Raw genomic sequence first — 16,529 nt, 5'->3', positions numbered from 1 at the left:
TCCTTCCTTCTCTCTCTCTCTCTCTCTCTCTCTCTCTCTCTCTCTCTTTCTCTCTTTCTCTCTTTCTCTCTTTCTTTCTTTCTTTCCTCCCTTTTCTCCCTTACCTTACGTCTTGGAGTCAATACTGTGTATTGGCTCCAAAGGCAGAAGAGAGATAAGGGTAGGCCATGGGGGTCAAGTGACTTGCCCAGGGTCACACAGCTGGGAAGTGTCTGAGGTCAGATTTGAACCTAGGACCTCCAGTCTCTAGGCCTGGCTCTCAATCCACTGAGCTACCCAGCTGCCCCCTCTTGGTTTTCTTAACTGTAAAAGGGGAACAATAATCAAACTTATTTCACCAGGTTGTGAGACTTGAATGAGATCATGTGTAAGGCAATTGTAAACTTTAAGGAGCAATCTAACTGTTAGCTAACATTAATATTCTATTCCTATTTTACACTTTGGAGGTCTGTGGGCCAGGACTAGAACTCGGGAGCCCTGATTTTTAGGCTTGGGCTACTATACAAACCTTCCCCATTACTAGTTGGGCTACACTACCCCTTCCAATATGCTCAACAACAGTTAACACCATATCACTGACCTCCAGCCCATTGCTGGTATCACCTAATGAGAATTCCTAGTCCTTGGGCATAGATAATGAATGAGTTGGGTTGAATTTTACTTAGAAGTCTGGGTTTTAACCTTCTTCTGACTCAAGGAGTTGAGAGGGCTAATGTGGTGGTGAGGAGGCCACCTCCTATCCTGCAGATAGGGGGCCCTTTTACAGGTTGTCATATTTAAGAGCCATGTTAGAGAAAATGTATCTGCTTAAGTAGACTCAACATTGGATAAATTACATTCGATACATAAGTGACTGCCTTGAAAGAAGACATGGAAATGGGGTTTGGGTACCAGGGAGAAAAAAGTAATTTAATAACCATTAATATACAAAACATATATAGCTTAATAATAATTGATGCTTAAAAGTTTACTAAGATTTTAAAGAATTGTGTCCTCAAATCATTTGTATGAGACGTGTTACAGAACATAATTTAATCTTTTTTTTTTCTTAAACCCTTACCTTCTCCTTTAGTATCTCTTCTAGAGATGGAAGAGTGGCAAGGTTGAGGTAATCAGGATTAAATTACTTGCCCAGGGTCACACAACTAGGAAGTGTCTGAAGTTGGATTTGAACACAGGTCCTCTTGACTCCAAGCCTAGAATTTTGTAGTTTAATTTTTTTTATTTTAATTTTGAATATTTTCCCATAGTTACATGTTTCATGTTCTTTCCCTCTCTAAACTCCCCTTAGCCGACACAAAATTCCACTGGGTTTTACATGTATCATTGATTAAGACCTAATTCCATATTATTGATAGTTGGACTAAAGTTATTGTTTAGTGTCTTCATCCCCAATCATATTCCCATCAACCCATGTATTCAAGCAGTTGTTTTTCTTCTGTGTTTCTGCTCATCACAGTTCTTCCTCTGAATGTGGATAGCATTCTTTCTCATAAGTCCCTCAGCATTGTTCTGGATCATTGCATTGTTGCTAGTAGAGAAGTCCGTTATGTTCGATTGTGCCACAGTGTATCAGTCTCTGTGTACAATTGTAATTTGATTTTAATAGCCCACTCATACAGTCTTTCACAGGAACCTCATTTGGGAGCTTCTCTGGTGGGGAGGCAAAGGAAAGGGAGGATGGCCTATAAGGAGGTTTGGGAGAGAAAAGGCAAAGGGTAAGAGAACAGGCTGGAAGCTGCTGGAAGACTCTCAGGGAAAGGAAGGGAAGGTTTTTACTTTTTTCCTGGTTACCTCTTTTAGGGGTTAGGTACAAACTGATATCTTTGCTTCACTAGATTGTCAATGTGTGGTATTCAGTGAATGGCGAGAGGCTTGGCACCTACACTGGACATACTGGAGCTGTGTGGTGTGTGGATGCTGACTGTATCCTTCATGCTCTGACTATTCCTCTAGGGTAAGACCCTAGGGACCTCTGAGAGCTTCATGTTCCTCTAATGTTACTGTCTTAGAGAAAGAGCTAGTACTTTATGCTGATCAAAGATAGAGTACCTGGCTGCATAGGATGTCTGGATGGTTTTAAAAAAATCAGACAGCTTCCCCTGCCACTCGTGGAAAAGGTGCCAGATGAATTTGGTGACTTTCCTTAACAACTTCTCCAGGGGACACCAAACATGTCCTTACTGGCTCTGCTGACAACAGCTGCCGTCTCTGGGATTGTGAGACAGGTAATCATCTACTACCATCAGAACCCCAACATTACTGCCTTAGCTTTCCAACTCTGGTAGCTGAATGGAGTTTATCATTTGGGAGTGGGCTTGACTGATGTCAAGGGGATATTAGGAATCAAACGGTCTCATAAGAGTGTCAGAACTGGAAAAGAATTTGGGAATCCTATAGTCTATCTTCCTCCTTTTATGGAGGCAAAAACTGAGGCCCAGAGGGAAGGAAATGACTTGGCCAAAGTCACAAAGTGAAGGCTAGAGCTAGGCCTATGCTCTGGTTTTTCTGGTTCTCTGTCCACTGTGCTTTTTAGCACATCCTACTACTTTCTCCAAAAAAAAGATATATATCTGGTATATTTGATGGCCTCTTTTTTTCTGGGCTCCTAACATCAGTTTTTAAAGGCAGTGCCTGGGGGAAGCTAGATGGCTACTAGATTGAGAACCCTTGGATTGTCACAGATACTTCCCTGCTGTGTGACCCTGGGCAAGTCACTTAAATCCCTTTGCCTAGTCTTTACTGCTCTTCTGCTTTAGAACCAATACACAGTATTGATTCCAAGGGGAAGGTAAAGGTTTTTGGGGTTTGTTTTTATTAGTGGGTTTTTTTTTTTTTTTTGCTAGACTACACCTATTCCTAGTTGACCAGATTGGTCAGATACATCAGACTTCCTGTTCTGGTATTCTTCTCCCAAGTTGGATGAAGCAGTTTACTTGGTGTCCACACTTTAGGGATGGAAGTCAAGCCCAGAATGAGGGGACCAAATTTTACCTCAATTTATGAGAAAACTTATTAACAATCAGAGGCTGCTCAATGTGGAATGAGCTGTCTTACAAGACTATGTATTTGTCTTAGTGGAGGGCTTTAGCAGAGGATGGATGGTCCCTTGTCAGGGATTTGGAAAGCATTTCTGCTCATGTATCATTTGGAACTGATGGCCTCTGAAATTCTTTGACAAGAGTACTTGAGAGGCGGGATTGGTGTTGCCTTATTTAATCTCTCTTTCTGAGAGCTGAGCCCAGTTTCCTGGGGAGCCATTTTCACCCATGGAAACAGAAGGAGCAATAAAGATGGTAGAGATAGAGCTGGGACTTTTAGGGGGATGAGGAGTGGAAGGAACAGTTACCCAACCTGTACCCATCTCTAGGGAAACAACTGGCTCTATTGAAGACCAACTCAGCTGTCCGTACGTGTGGCTTCGACTTTGGGGGCAACATCATCATGTTCTCCACAGACAAACAGATGGGGTACCAGTGCTTTGTCAGTTTCTTTGACCTACGAGACCCTAGCCAGATCGGTAATGACTTGAGATGGTATGGGGATCCAGGGACTCGGAGAGCAAAGGTGGGGCCCAGTGTAGCCCCAGGGCCAGTCTTCACCATCTATCTATTTCCCACACACACACACAGATAGCAATGAACCCTATATGAAGATCCCCTGTAATGCTGATGCTAAGATCACAAGTGCCGTGTGGGGACCCTTGGGGGAATGCATCATTGCTGGCCATGAAAATGGGGAGCTCAACCAATACAGTGCTAAGGTGAGGGCTGGGGAACCAGGGAAGGTCCTGGATGGTGAGATTGGAAACAAATGGTGGGTTTGGGAGGATCAGGATATAGGGAGAGTGGCTGGTGGCAAGACAATATTACCAATGCCCATTCACCAGAGAGCAGAAGCTTTGGACTCCTGGTGGTAGGAAATGAGGCCATGGACCTTGAGCTATGCCTTCCCCCCCACAGTCTGGAGAAGTGATGGTGAATGTTAAGGAACACTCAAGGCAAATCAACGACATTCAGACCTCTCGAGATATGACAATGTTTGTCACTGCATCCAAGGACAATACAGCCAAGGTGAGTGCTGGGGTAGAAGCCAGAGGCATACTTGCTCCAGATCAGGGGCCCACCCTTATTCTCATCTCTCTTTCCCCTTTCTAATATGTATTTTTAGCTCTTTGACTCCACAACACTTGAGCACCAGAAAACATTCAGGACTGAACGACCTGTCAACTCAGCTGCTCTTTCCCCCATCTATGACCACGTAAGGCAGTCCTTGGCTTTCCTGCCCATCCCTTAGTCATCAGGAATCTCCCAAGATTCCAAGTGTCCAACTGGCAGCCCTGCCCCCCAGACATGGCTTCTTACAAATCTTGCAAAAACTTAACTTACAATAGTAAAGGCTAATGGGGATTTTTACAAATGGTAGCTGTGACTAATGGCAAGTCGGGTAGGGAGAAGAGGTCCCATAGTGGCTCTTAAGTCCACAACAAAGGAGCACTCTGGGAGAAAGGGGCTGGGCAGTAGACTTAGGGAAAGCTTCCCAAGTCTTTCTGATGGGAGAGATAACAGCATTATCTAAAGGGTAAACAGATAATGTTACCCCAAGAGGTAGCCCTAACCTAAAGCCTGGGACTGGGCCTCCTCCTTTCTATAGGTAGTCCTAGGTGGTGGACAGGAGGCCATGGATGTAACCACAACCTCCACCAGAATTGGCAAGTTTGAAGCCAGGTAAGTGGGGAGCCTGTTTCCTGGAGAAGGGAGGACATGGAGAGTTACCAAAGGGTGAAGCTTTGAAGTCTATATGTGTCCCTATTTTCTATTCCCAGGTTCTTCCATCTTGCCTTTGAAGAGGAGTTTGGAAGAGTCAAAGGTCACTTTGGCCCCATTAACAGTGTTGCTTTCCATCCTGATGGCAAGAGGTAAAAACCCTTTAGGGAGGGGTTAAGACAAAGTCCATCTCAGTTTCTCTGTGAGTGGAGCCCTTCAGGGTATATGCAGACTTGTCTAACTGCCCTCCCCCTCTCCTTATAGCTACAGCAGCGGTGGAGAAGATGGCTACGTCCGAATTCACTACTTCGATCCACAATACTTTGAGTTTGAGTTTGAGGCGTGAGGAGTTGGAGCTGGAGTCAGCTGACCCTCCTGCCCTCTGCTGAAAAGTTGTGGACACTAAAAAATAAACCAAATGGGATATGACAATGTCTTATTGTCCTGTGAAGAGCTGTGGGGTAGAGCAGGGTTTGGTGGTCAATGGAGACTTGCCCATCCCTTCTTCCCACTGAGATTCCAGGAAACAGAGGATAAGCACAGGTCCATTTATTGTCAGCTTTTTCCTCTACTTCATGGCCCTGGAAGTAAAAAGGTTGGGAGTACCTGCAGCTTAGCCTTGGAGCTGCTAGAGTCCCTGCTTGGGCTTTCAGTCTTCTAGGCTGCCAGCTAGGGACCCTGGGGCCTGAAAAGTCTGAAGCAAAGGCTGGAAGTGGGCATTAGAGTAAGTGCCCCTGTGCTCAAGGATGGAGGCTTCAAAAGGTGTCCACCACTTCTTTCTCTGTCACTATTTTCCAGAGCTGTGTCCACGCCTCTTGGACAGGCTCAGGTGGACGAGTCCATCGGAGGAAAAGGCCTAGAATTGGGTGTGAGGATGAAGCTAGTTAGAGCTGAGCCTGTACTGAGGGCTGGCAGGGGGACTGGGAGGGACATCTTACCTGCCCACAACTGAAGGCTCTGGGGCTCCACTGAAGGCCATAAGGCCAGGGGGTTGGGTGAGTAGATGGGGTTACAGAATCTTTGTCGTTCCTTTGATTGGTTCATACTGGACCACAAAGAGTGTGTCTTTGTCTTCACTTCACACAAGTACCTGGCCAGGGAGCAGAGTAGGTTAGGCACATTTTTCAGAGGCCTCTGGGGTTGAGGTTCCAAAAAGGGAGACCAGCCCCTGCTTTTGAGTGGGCCCATGCACCATCTTCTGGGGCAGACCTCGCTTGAAGGGTTAGATGGGTAGGAGCTATAGGGCTAGAGCAGACAGCTAACTGGTCACCACCTCTAGTCAGTGTCAGGGGCCACTTGGGAGCATATGATCTTCCAGCCACTGAAGGCTTTCTCCTTAGCAGAATTCCAGGGAGGGCGGAGAAGCAATATTTCATAGCTGAGAAAGCCTTGAACTGGGGAGTCAGGAAACCTGGTTGGAATCCCAGCTCTAGCACTTAGCGGCTGTGAAACTGAACAAATCATTTCCCTTCCTCTTCTGTAAAATGAGGTAGGATACTGGAGTGGTTTTGCCATTTCCTTCTCCAGCTCATTTTACAGTTGAGGAAACTGAGGCAAACAGGGCAAGTTGCTTTATTCCATTTGCCTAGCCCTTACTCTTCTGTCTTACTGAGCGTTAAAAAAAATTCATCCAAGGGTACCCTATATCCTTGACTTGCCCAGGTTCACCCAGCTCGTATGTGTCTGAGGTCAGATTTGAACCCAGGTCTTCCTGACTCCAGGTCCAGCTCTCTATCCACTACACCACTTAGCTGTGTTCCCATTACAAATGAGAGCAGCTCACAATTACAAGTGCTTGGAAGATCTGTAGACCTTCGTCCTTAGGTATGGTCTCATTTTATCCTCATAACAACCTCCTCAGTCTACAGGTGAGGAAACCGAGGCTGAGAGGTCAAATGTCTTGTTCCACATCACACAGCTCCTTAGGAGTGGGCTCGTGGTTGGAACCCAGGACTCTCCACTGCATCTAATGGGCCACCTGCTGTGATTCTCTCCCTAGAGGCCTTTGGGCCAGAACTGGGTCCTCCTCATGGTGCTGTTTGACTCAGTACCCTCTGAAGCCGCTTTCTGCTCCGCTCCTGGGATTCTATGATTTGAGGCCTTTGGCTTTCATTTTCCCCCAGATTGGCATGGGGAGGAGAAGGGAGTTGGACAGGAGGGGCCCAGCCCACCTCCGGGTCTCACCTTTCCTTCTCACTGTTGCAGAGAAAGGTGCCGAAGGGTGAAGCATAAGCGTGCTCAAACAAGGCCAGCAGCATCCCTTCCCCAAACTCCAGGGAAAGTGGGAATTGCCGGCTCAGCTGCCACACGCAGTCCAGGAAGAGCAGGAAGGTGGGCGCCTCATGTTTGGGGCGACTTTGGGCATAGGCCGAGTGAGCACAGCGCTGCTGGAAAGGGTGGCCAGCCTGGGGAAAGGGGCAAAGGGATAAGCAGGAGCCAGCTTCAGAAAGATGTCCCTGACATCCCGGACTCCCACTGGGTCCAGGACCTCTGGGTGCCTCCTACCTGGATCCATTCCCGTTCCAGCAGGCTTTGGAAGCCATGCGTCGTTCTGCATTTGGGATCCAGGATGAGCTGTGCCAGCGAGGTCACAAGGAGGGTGGCATCGGTGCCCTCAGCCCCATGGACCAGGAAACAGACCCCTTCCCTGCATGGACCCAAGAGGCTCCATCAGTAGGAGCCCCCCAGTTCCCCATATCCAATCCTGACAAGTCAAGCCAATTCTATCCAGGGCATGTAGCTCAAGAGGAACACTAGCACACACTGCCGAGAACAGAAACAAAGGGACCTTTGTGGAGGGACAGAGCCCATGGGGGAAACTTCAATGGGGTAGCAATGCCAGGAGTGACCCTATGCACAGCAATACCCTAGCTCAGCCTCTCATCCGGACGACTGGAATGGCTGGATCAGTGGTCTCCCTCCTGCCCACCCAGAGCTTCTCCCTCCACAACCATCCTTGACACGGCTGCCCAGGTAGGGCTGACTAGCACATTGCCCTGGTGGAAGCTTGCAGCAGCCTTTGAAGCCTTCCATAATACCCCCTTAACTTCCCTTTCTAGCTTGGTCTCACACTCCGCCCCTTCCGATGCTGTTTCAGTCAAACTGGAATGCTTACTGTTTCCCCATCTTATTAATTCCTGTTTGCTAGCCTGGCCAGAGGCTGGGCCTCCTGTGGGACACACTGGACCAAGGCTGGGGGTGGGATTCTCAACTATCGCCTGGCTGAGCCTGGGGCACCTCCTCCTCCGAAGTCGGGCATGGTCCTCTTGCCCCATGGGCCTTACCTATCCATGCCCTGGGCCACCAGACAGGCAGTGGTCAGTGCTTCCTTAACGTGTGTCAGCCATTGACAGCCGTCCAGCCTGCTGAGCCAGCGGTCCATGCTCAGGGAGGGATCTGTACAGGCCTCTACCAGACGCACAAAACTGTCCTGCAGGGGCCGGCCCCTGGGGGGAGAAGGCAGACTGGTTACCCCTTGCCCCCAAACCTGAGAACTGTTCCTCAAAAGAGTCACAAGACGTCCAACACACCTATCCACCTCCATAACTCATCCAAAAGGTTGGCTAGGTGACACAGTGGATAGAGCACCAAGCCTGGATTTGGGAGGTCCTGAATTCAAATGTGGCCTCAAGACACTTCCTAGCTGTGTGACTCTGGGCAAGTTGCTTTATTCCATTTGCCTAGCCCTTACTCTTCTGTCTTACTGAGCGTTAAAAAAAAAATTCATCCAAGGGTACCCTATATCCTTGAACTTTTCAACCAGTATTCCTTTCCCTCTGCTTGCTTTTCTGAAATATGTCACCGGTTGCAACCTTTTTCATAGGTAGCAACTACTGTTTTCCTCCAGATCTCCAGACCAGGAGGAGGAGGCATAAACTCCTTACTCCTCACTGAGGTTTCCCTGGGGCAGCTGGGTGATAAAGTGCTTAGAGGGCCAGGGCTGGTGTTGGGAAGATCAGAGTTCAAATGTGGCTTCAGGAACTACTAGCTGTGTGACCTTGGGCAAGTCACTCAACCTCTGCCTCAGTTTCTTTATCTGTAAAATGAAAGTAATATTAGCACGCCAGGGTTGTGAGGATCAAATGAGGTAATAATTGCAAAATGCTTAGCATAATGCCTAGTGCATAGCAAGTGCTATATAAATGTTAGCTATTGCTATTTAAGTCTTTTTACTCTATTTTGTTTCTAACTACATGTAAAAACACATTAACATTATTCTTAAATATTTTTGAGTTCCAAGGTCAGCCATTTTTAAAATTTGACCTACAGTTGAACTCTTCTCTATGTGTTTCCCTCCAATTATTAGTGTCATCTCCTCTAGGTAGTAGACTGTGAGCTCCTTGGGAGCAGGAACTACCTTGATTGTCCATTTTTTTCATTGATTCCTTTACTGACCCACACAATCTCAATGACCTTTCAGGCTTATGTTTATTCTCTCCATCCCATTCACCTCCTGGTACATCTTCAGGGGGCTCAGCGCTAAGAGTCTGGCTGCACGATATCTCAGCCTGCTCTCTCCATCTCGCTGGTGTGGGGTCTCTAAGGTCTCTCCATCCTTCCTCCCAGAATGACTGAGATGTTTGAAATTCCACTCAACAAGTCCAAACACCAGTGGAGGAGAATCCACTCTATCTCACCCCCCCACTGAAGCTAATCCTTAAGCCCTAATCAGGATCTGAAAGCCTTTTCCTATGGTCCCAACCCCTCCAGTTTCCCCACTTTGATTTTGCTTTCTCTCATGCTAGCCTTGACCTGGTGACTTGCCGCTCATTTCCCACCTAACTGCACTCCTGGACTTCTCCATTATGCCCTTGGAACGTCTCTCCCTGCTAGATCACCTCCACCAGGGATTTACACCTTATCCTCTGATAGGAAGGTGGAATGGCCCTCCCCGTGCCCCAGAAGAGGCATGTCTTCATTTCCCACCTGGCTGCACTCTTTCATGTCCCTGCCTTTGGGATATCTTTATCCATCCCCCATTAGAGGATTATTTGTATTCTCAGCTCTTAGCACCATTCTTGGCACATAGTAGGCACTTAATAAATGTTTGTTGACTAATGGCAGTAGGGCCATCGCCTGGAATCCTTTGTCCCTGAATCACAAATTCCTGTGCCTGTAGAACGTCCATCATTCCATTCTTTTGCTTCCAGAGCTCTTGAAGAAATTGTTTGGCAAGAAATGGTGTGTGTGAGTCGGTTATTTACCTCTCCAGGGGCCGGTGCAGCCGTTTCCAGCCCGGGTAGGCTGCCTTGGCCTCCGTGCCACCCCCGGTTATTCGGGCCTGCTTGACAGCCTGGGCCGAGCGGGTGTCCAAGACTAAGCCCTGATGACCGCCCAGGGCCAGAGCTGCCCGCAGCAGCTCCTCGTCTTCTGCACAGCGTCGCCGATTGGCCCCCTGCAAGGGCTGGCTGGAGCGGAGCATCACCTTGGGGTGGGATGAGTGACCCAATTTACCGCCCAGGGATAAGGCCACCCGGTCAGCTTGGAGTGAGGGAGGCAGCCAGAGTCGGGGCGAGCCGAAGGGGCTCGGGATAGCAGGGAGAATTCCGGGGGTCAGGTCTGGGTGGGGCAGAGTTGGAATCCATCAGGGAATGAGGCTGAAGGTGCGCGGGGGAGAAGCCTAAGCAAGGCGCGGGTTGGATTCCCCGCGGTGGGGGTGGGGGGCGTGGTTCAGGTGTTTGGGTGGAGCCAGGGGGCTGGGAGAGGAGCGTGGGCGCGGGGTACAAGCTAGGCTACAGCGAGGGCTGAGCGATGCGCAGGATGTGGGACTGGGAGCCGGTTCCACACTCACTGTGCCGTTGATACTATGATAGTAACTGAGCACAGGGAAGCGGCCGCCTTGGCGAAAGCGGGCGCTCCGTGCCAGGACCTCGTCCCCGATCCCGCGGGGCACCACCAGGGCAGGCGGGTAGCTGGCGCACACCTGAAAGTCCCTGTTGACTGTGCTCAGGCGCCAGGCGTCTGTCTGTAGGAACGGAGGAATCTCTGAAGTCTCCCTCCCACCACAGCTCCCATCCAGAGGCACAAACCCTTTCCCACAGCCTCCCCAAGTCCCTCCTGCGGCTGCCCTCATCCCTGTCCCTGGCACTTACCTCGAGAGCCACCCGCCGATAGAAGTGGTCCGGGGGGTACAGGTCCTCGGCATCTCCCAGCCTCAGGCTCTGGGGCCTGTAGAAGAATGGATAGGAAGTGCTGACAGATTCCAGCGAGGACAAAGCCTTGAGGAGAAAGGCAGGAAGCACGTCTGGGGATCCCTGGCTCGACACTCAAAGCCGATGTTCTCCCCCTGCCTCCCTCTGCGCCCGACACCCTCCTCCTCCCTCCGCAATACCCGGGGGTGGATTTGCTGCCCTAATCCTGGCACACCCTGCCCACCTCGATGGAGCTGGCGATGTCCAGCGTCTCCTCCAAACCTTCGATCTCCAGCTGCAGAACCTGCAGGTCCTTACACTTCAGGGTGATGGTGCCTGAGTTTCCCGCCACCCTGAGTGAGGGGAGAAGCCGGGCAGGAGTCAGTGGGCTAAATGGGCACGTGGGAGCCATGGGGGAGAGATACTGGGTCTGTATGGAACTCCTAAGGGCCAATGGAGGATCACGGGGGAGAGGTGGGGCTAGAGGGAGAACAAGAATGGAAGGACACCGAGGGCGGTATTGGACACATAGGACAAGTGGAACAGGAATCAGTAGAGGAGGGGGAAAAGCGGGTCAATGGGGAAAGAAATCAGAGAGGTCTTTGGGGAGGGGTACATTTCAGAGTTCATTGAAGGGATACAGGAGTGGGTGGGGGAGACCCTTGATTTCGGAAACAGTGAGGAAAAGGAGACAAATGAGGACATGGGACAGAAGTGGAAGATAAATAAGAAAGTAAGGCAGAGGTAGTTCGGCTCTTTTTGGATAGAGGATCGAGCCCTGATGATTCCCAGCCAACAGGCGACACGTTGGCTTTCGGTCTGGCTGGCTCTGAGCCCCGAGTATTTTCCAACTAAGCAGTTCCCAATCTTCCGGGGATACGCCTCAGCCCTGATAGCCTCTCCTCTGCAGGAAGCACCCCCAGCCACACACACACACACACACACACACACACACACACACACACACACACACAGCAGCAGCATCCTCTCCACCCGTCACCATGTTCCCTTGGTACTAACAGCGTGCTCTTGCTCCCTGCGCCCCACTCCTTTCCCTTGCGTCCATCTGGGACGCTGCCCTTGCCCCTGCCCCTCTCCCCTACCCCCAGCTAGGACCCTGCCCCGAACCCAAGCCCTCTCACCGCTTTTCCACCGTATCCACGTTGCGCAAGAGCAGCCACAGGTCGCTAGGGCTTTCCTGCCCCGCAGACAGCAGCAGGTGGTGGCTGGTGATACACAGAGTGCCCCTCACCGGAGACTGTCCAGGACCAGGCAGGAGAAGCGCCTCTGCCCGGGCAGTACGGATCAGTTCCGAGAACTCCATCCGGGAGGCCCAGGACTGGGGGACAGGGGAGGGGGTGAGTCTGACGGTGTTGTGATTGTTGTCAGACTCAAAAAGGCTGGGGTCTCAGGGTGCTGCAGCCCCAGGGCACAGGCAGTCCTCTCAGTCTAAAAGGAGGACCAGAACAGGAACCCAATGATCTGGACAGTCCCTGGGATGGGGTAGGGGAACAGGAACTGCCCCTGGGGCGGGTGAAGCTTGCAAGATGGGGCTGTTAAGGTGGCCCCACAGCTAAGGGGCTTTGGGTGCTCAGGTTTGACACTGCTTGGAATCTAACTGGAGACCCAGGTGTTCTTGAACCCAGTCCACCCAAACAATTCCCAAACACAGAGCTCTCTTCTCCTCTGCCTTGCTCCTTAAAATAATGGGCCAGGCAACTGTCTAATTCGTCCTCCTCCCTTCCTCCTTCTCCTCTCTCTGGCTCACCCCTTCCCTCTGGACTTGAAGGCAGAAGTGCTGGATAGAAGTCCTGCCACTAATTTTTAAATGAATGCATTTTAAAATATTGCTTGTTTTTCTATCACAGCCATTTCCAAATATCCCCCTCCCCATCTCCAGTGAGCCTCCTTCCCTTACAAGGAGACACAGTTAAATCAAACATTCTTGGCAGTGCCAGGAAATGTATAAGATATTTTGCCCACCTCTCCAAGGAAGGGGGAGGAGGGGCAGAAATGAATTTCCCCTTCCCTTCCCTTGCCCCTTAGTAAGGGGCCTTTTTCCTTTCACTCAGAGCCAATGTGTATGATATTCTCCTGGTTTAGCTTCCTTCCCTTTGTATCAGTTCATTCATGCCTTCCTGTGTCTTATTGAATTCCTCCTGTTTCTTGTTTCTTACAGGGAGACATGAATATACCACAATTTGTTCAGCCATTCCCCAATCAATAGGCACACACTTTATCTCCAGCTTGCTTTGTTTTGCCACCAGCTAGTCCTAGATTGTCAAAATCCCCTTCCTACTCTGATCCTCAGTCTCTTCTCTGAAGTAACAGATGGATTAGCTGGTCTCCAAGGTCCTATCCAGTACTTAAATTGAGTCCTCTCTGTTGGGTCCCTGCCGGGCTACCTTAAATGCTGACAGTATCTGTCAGCTTATCTGGTAATCGTTGGTTAAGGAGCGCCCCCTGGGGGTAGTTGGCTCATCACTTAAGTGCCCTGATCCTTGGCACCCAGGGTGCCACCGGGGAGGCCACCCTGAAGCCCCTCCAGGCTCTTCTCCAGGATCAGTACTTTCAATCTCCTCCAACCCCGAGAATTCCATCTTTGACACCTATCCTGAGTATGCCAACCCAACTAGCACTTGCCCCCCACCAGACTGGGCACTTATTTCCTTCCTTTTGGCTGGGACCGGACCACCTTCACGGTCTGTTCTTCTTCCTCAAATTTTGCCTCCATCAAGTCTTGGATCCTATTTCTATGATGGGATCCCAACCCAACCTAGCACTTGCTCTCCCAGTCTACCCCACAGTCTCTACTCCCCCATTAGAATCTAATACTCTGCCACCCTCCAGACTGGTACTTCCCATTTTGCCCCCTGATCCAGCTTGAGGTCCCACATTCTGCCCCTATCCCAAGCTGAGTTTTGGCCCTCAGTGGTACCCCTCAATCTGGTTGGAAGAGATAGGAAGGAAAGTTGGGAGATGCCAAAGGGCAGAGCCAACATCCCCAGTAGTTCCCTGGCCTGGACAAGTTTCCTTTCAGAGAACAGGGTGTCTCCTTTTGGGCAAAGACAATTAAACTTGACCTTGAGGCCAGAGAAACTGAGATCCTGCCCCCCCTCAACTCCCCCATTGCTTTCCTCTGGGGGTCACGTGAGTTCCCATTATTATAGAATTCCAGGGAAATCAGCCACACACTCAATCTTACACACTCACCTCCTACTCCTAACTTTAGCCACAGATTACCCATCTGTCCCCTTCAACACAAGGACGGAGGTCTCTGGTCCTGCCAGAGCGGCCGTCATCATGTCCCTGGGGTCTCTGTCATTTGGGGCCCTGGGTGAGGAGGAAGAACAAGAGGAGGAGACACTGGACAGCTTGAAGGCTCTCACTGCCAAACTGAAGCTACAGACCAGAAGGCCCTCATACCTCGAGTGGACAGCCCGGGTCCAAAGCCAAGCCTGGCACCGAGGTCATGCCAGGGATGAACTGGAGGAACCAGGTCCTGGGGCCATCTGTGGTTTTCACACTCTGGATGATGCCTTGCAGTGGCTCAGAGAGGAGTTGGTAAGTCTGGGGTGGGGGGCGGTCTTGGTAGAGGAGGATAGTATGAAGTCACTGTCCGGGAGCCCCCACCCCCATTAAAGAGAGAGAGAGGCACAGGGGGAGGTCCTAGGCGGAGGAAGAGGATGTTGCCTTGCCCTTAGGGAGTTCCCGATTTTCAGAAACCCTTTTCAGTTCAGACTGAACGGGACTGCATGTGAAAAAAAATGGGCTTCTTGAGTTAGAGGACCTAGTTCAAATCCTTGTGTAGATCTCTTCCCCCGACTGTGGACAAATCACTTCATCCCTCTGGGCCTCAGTTTCCTCATCTGTCAAGTGAGGGTGTTGGACTAGGATCTTTTTTCTCTCTTCGTCTATGATCCCGATTTCTCTAGGGGAGGCTGAAGTCTGTGGTAGGGTGGAGACAGGAAGAGTGAAGTCCCCGTCCTCAAGAAATAACTTAGCATGCAATGTTTGACCCCCCACCCCCAACCCCAGGCTGTGCCTGGAACCCAACAGGTGCTTAATCAGTCTTTGGTGACAAAGTGAAAAGCCCCTGACTCCATTCCTGAGGCAGGGGAACAGAGTCTTGGATTCCAATCTTGACTGCTCCCCTCCTGGACACTTGTGAGGAAGTGCTTTATAAACCCTCAAAGGCTACGGCCATGGGAGTTATTATTATCATTCCTGGAAGAGGAGGAAGAGGAGAGGGTGGAGCTGGGCTCGGGAGAAAGGAGGAGCCAGGAAGAGCTGAGCTGGACGGGTCAGAGAAAGTCAGCGCTTCAAGGGGCTGGCCAGCTGCCGGACACAGGATGGAGGTGGGGGAGAAACACCTCTGCCCACAGCATCCCTGGCTCCCTGCCCAAAGTGGCGGGCAGCCAGCCAGGGCCCCAATCCTCAGCCTGAATCATTTCCCCCAGAGGCAGATGCGGGCCCAGGACCGGGAGCTGGCCGGGCAGCTACTGCGCCTCCGGTCCCGCATGCACCAGCTCAAGGTGGAACAGATCTGCAGGCAACACCAGGAGCTGTTAGACGATGCTGAGCTGGAGGCCGAGGCCGAGGGGCTGGGCTTTGGAGAGGCCGCCCAGCTACTGAGCCCAGGCTCCCTCCGGCCCACTCGCCTCCTGGCTCCCCCGCTCAGGGACATCGGCCTCACGCGGATGAACATCAGTGCTCGTTGGTTCACGCTCTGCTGAGCAGTCGGCCCTGCTGCAGAGAGCTGGGCATCCTCAGCGCTCCCTCAGGGCTATCCCACCCCAGCCCCCACCCCCAGTGACCCTGGGCAGGAGAAGGGTCCCAGCTCACAGACTGGAGGGAGGGAGGGAGCCCTGCTGCCTTTCCAGGGCCAGTTCTCCCCACTCTCCAGGAGACAAGGGCCCTTTGGGCATGTTCACCCTTACCCAAGCCCTCCAATAAATGCCATTCCTGCCTGCTGTGGGCTCCTGGGGCTACTCAGCTACCTTGTCACTGGGGGATGGAGAGAGGTCACCAGGTGTGCTGCAGGTTTTCAAGGGAGGAAAACCTGTTTCTGTCTCAAACCCCCAGCTTTTCTCTCTCATTTAGCTCTGTTCTCTCTTGTCATCTGCTTTTGGGGTTCTGGCTCTCTGCCTTGTGTGTCTGCCTGTTTCTCTCTCTCAGTCTTTCAGGGTTTTTTCTGTCTCTCTAACTGTCTCCTCTCTCTATCTCTGTCTTTCTATTTCTCTCCCTTTCCTTCTCCCTCCCACTGTCTGTCTCTTTCTCTGTCTCCTCCCTCTCCCTCCCTTCCTTCCTCTGTCTCTGTCTTTCTGGCTGTCTCTGTCTCTCTCCTTCTCCATCTCCCTGTCTCTCACTCTCTCACTGACTTCTCTCTCTCTTTCTCTTTCTCTCTCTCCCCCCCCCCCCCATGCCTATCTCTCTGTCTCCTCCCTTCCTCTGTCTGTCTTTCTGTGGGTCTCTGTCTCTCTCCTCCCTCTCTCTGTTGCTCTCTTCCTCTCCCTCTCCCTCCTCCCTGTCTCTATCTCTGTCTCCTCCTCCCTCTCTCCCCTTCTCTTCCTCTGTCTTTCTGTCTGTCTCTGTCTCTCTCCTTCTCCTCCTCCTCTATCTGTCTGTCTGT

The 16,529-nt window shown here is 51.0% G+C and overlaps 3 protein-coding genes across 5 annotated transcripts in view; 2 read left to right on the top strand and 1 right to left on the bottom strand.

Moving 5' to 3' along the window:
• EIF3I (eukaryotic translation initiation factor 3 subunit I) overlaps window positions 1-5,198 on the top strand; it is a 6,343-nt gene extending 1,145 nt beyond the window's left edge. Inside the window, exons 3-11 of the mRNA XM_044668007.1 lie at window positions 1,839-1,926; window positions 2,163-2,228; window positions 3,371-3,520; window positions 3,633-3,763; window positions 3,963-4,073; window positions 4,171-4,260; window positions 4,654-4,727; window positions 4,826-4,918; window positions 5,031-5,198. Coding sequence (XP_044523942.1) covers window positions 1,839-1,926; window positions 2,163-2,228; window positions 3,371-3,520; window positions 3,633-3,763; window positions 3,963-4,073; window positions 4,171-4,260; window positions 4,654-4,727; window positions 4,826-4,918; window positions 5,031-5,112 — 885 coding nt within the window. The 3' untranslated portion in view covers window positions 5,113-5,198. The remainder of the gene's footprint in view (window positions 1-1,838; window positions 1,927-2,162; window positions 2,229-3,370; window positions 3,521-3,632; window positions 3,764-3,962; window positions 4,074-4,170; window positions 4,261-4,653; window positions 4,728-4,825; window positions 4,919-5,030) is intronic.
• On the bottom strand, window positions 1,586-12,221 carry LOC123240435 (myotubularin-related protein 9-like). Of its 3 annotated transcripts, none has more exons than XM_044668006.1 (10): window positions 12,040-12,221; window positions 11,142-11,250; window positions 10,859-10,984; window positions 10,558-10,731; window positions 9,971-10,191; window positions 8,051-8,212; window positions 7,272-7,413; window positions 6,951-7,171; window positions 5,705-5,856; window positions 1,586-1,685 (listed from the first exon to the last, which is right to left on the bottom strand). In XM_044668006.1, exons 1-10 carry the CDS (start codon window positions 12,219-12,221, stop codon window positions 1,627-1,629), a joined length of 1,548 nt encoding a protein of 515 aa, XP_044523941.1. In that variant the 3' UTR covers window positions 1,586-1,626. The 3 variants fall into 3 exon arrangements, with proteins under 3 accessions (XP_044523941.1, XP_044523940.1, XP_044523939.1); XM_044668005.1 differs by lacking the exon at window positions 1,586-1,685 and adding an exon at window positions 5,301-5,622; XM_044668004.1 differs by lacking the exon at window positions 1,586-1,685 and having other exon boundaries at window positions 5,301-5,856.
• Window positions 12,222-14,123: 1,902 nt separating this feature from the next.
• FAM167B (family with sequence similarity 167 member B) lies at window positions 14,124-15,892 on the top strand. Its single transcript, XM_044671448.1, has 2 exons — window positions 14,124-14,461; window positions 15,358-15,892. Exons 1-2 carry the CDS (start codon window positions 14,201-14,203, stop codon window positions 15,631-15,633), a joined length of 537 nt encoding a protein of 178 aa, XP_044527383.1. The 5' UTR covers window positions 14,124-14,200; the 3' UTR covers window positions 15,634-15,892.
• Window positions 15,893-16,529: the final 637 nt, after the last annotated feature.

This window comes from Gracilinanus agilis, chromosome 3 (genome assembly GCF_016433145.1).
Source record: "Gracilinanus agilis isolate LMUSP501 chromosome 3, AgileGrace, whole genome shotgun sequence".
Classification (NCBI taxonomy): Eukaryota; Metazoa; Chordata; class Mammalia; order Didelphimorphia; family Didelphidae; genus Gracilinanus; species Gracilinanus agilis.
This window is presented reverse-complemented; position numbering and strand designations above follow the sequence as displayed.

What these genes read in the sequence shown, in the direction of transcription:
- LOC123240435 (XM_044668004.1), bottom strand. Translation starts at nt 12,221, where the DNA reads ATGGAGTTCTCGGAACTGATCCGTACTGCCCGGGCAGAGGCGCTTCTC. An exon ending in ATCGGCGGGTGGCTCTCGAG is followed by an intron (nt 10,732 to 10,858) that starts GTAAGTGCCAGG and finishes CCGTTCCTACAG; the next exon opens with ACAGACGCCTGGCGCCTGAG. An exon ending in TGCAACAGTGAGAAGGAAAG is followed by an intron (nt 5,857 to 6,950) that starts GTGAGACCCGGA and finishes CTCCCTGGCCAG; the next exon opens with GTACTTGTGTGAAGTGAAGA.
- FAM167B (XM_044671448.1), top strand. Translation starts at nt 14,201, where the DNA reads ATGTCCCTGGGGTCTCTGTCATTTGGGGCCCTGGGTGAGGAGGAAGAA. An exon ending in AGTGGCTCAGAGAGGAGTTG is followed by an intron (nt 14,462 to 15,357) that starts GTAAGTCTGGGG and finishes CATTTCCCCCAG; the next exon opens with AGGCAGATGCGGGCCCAGGA.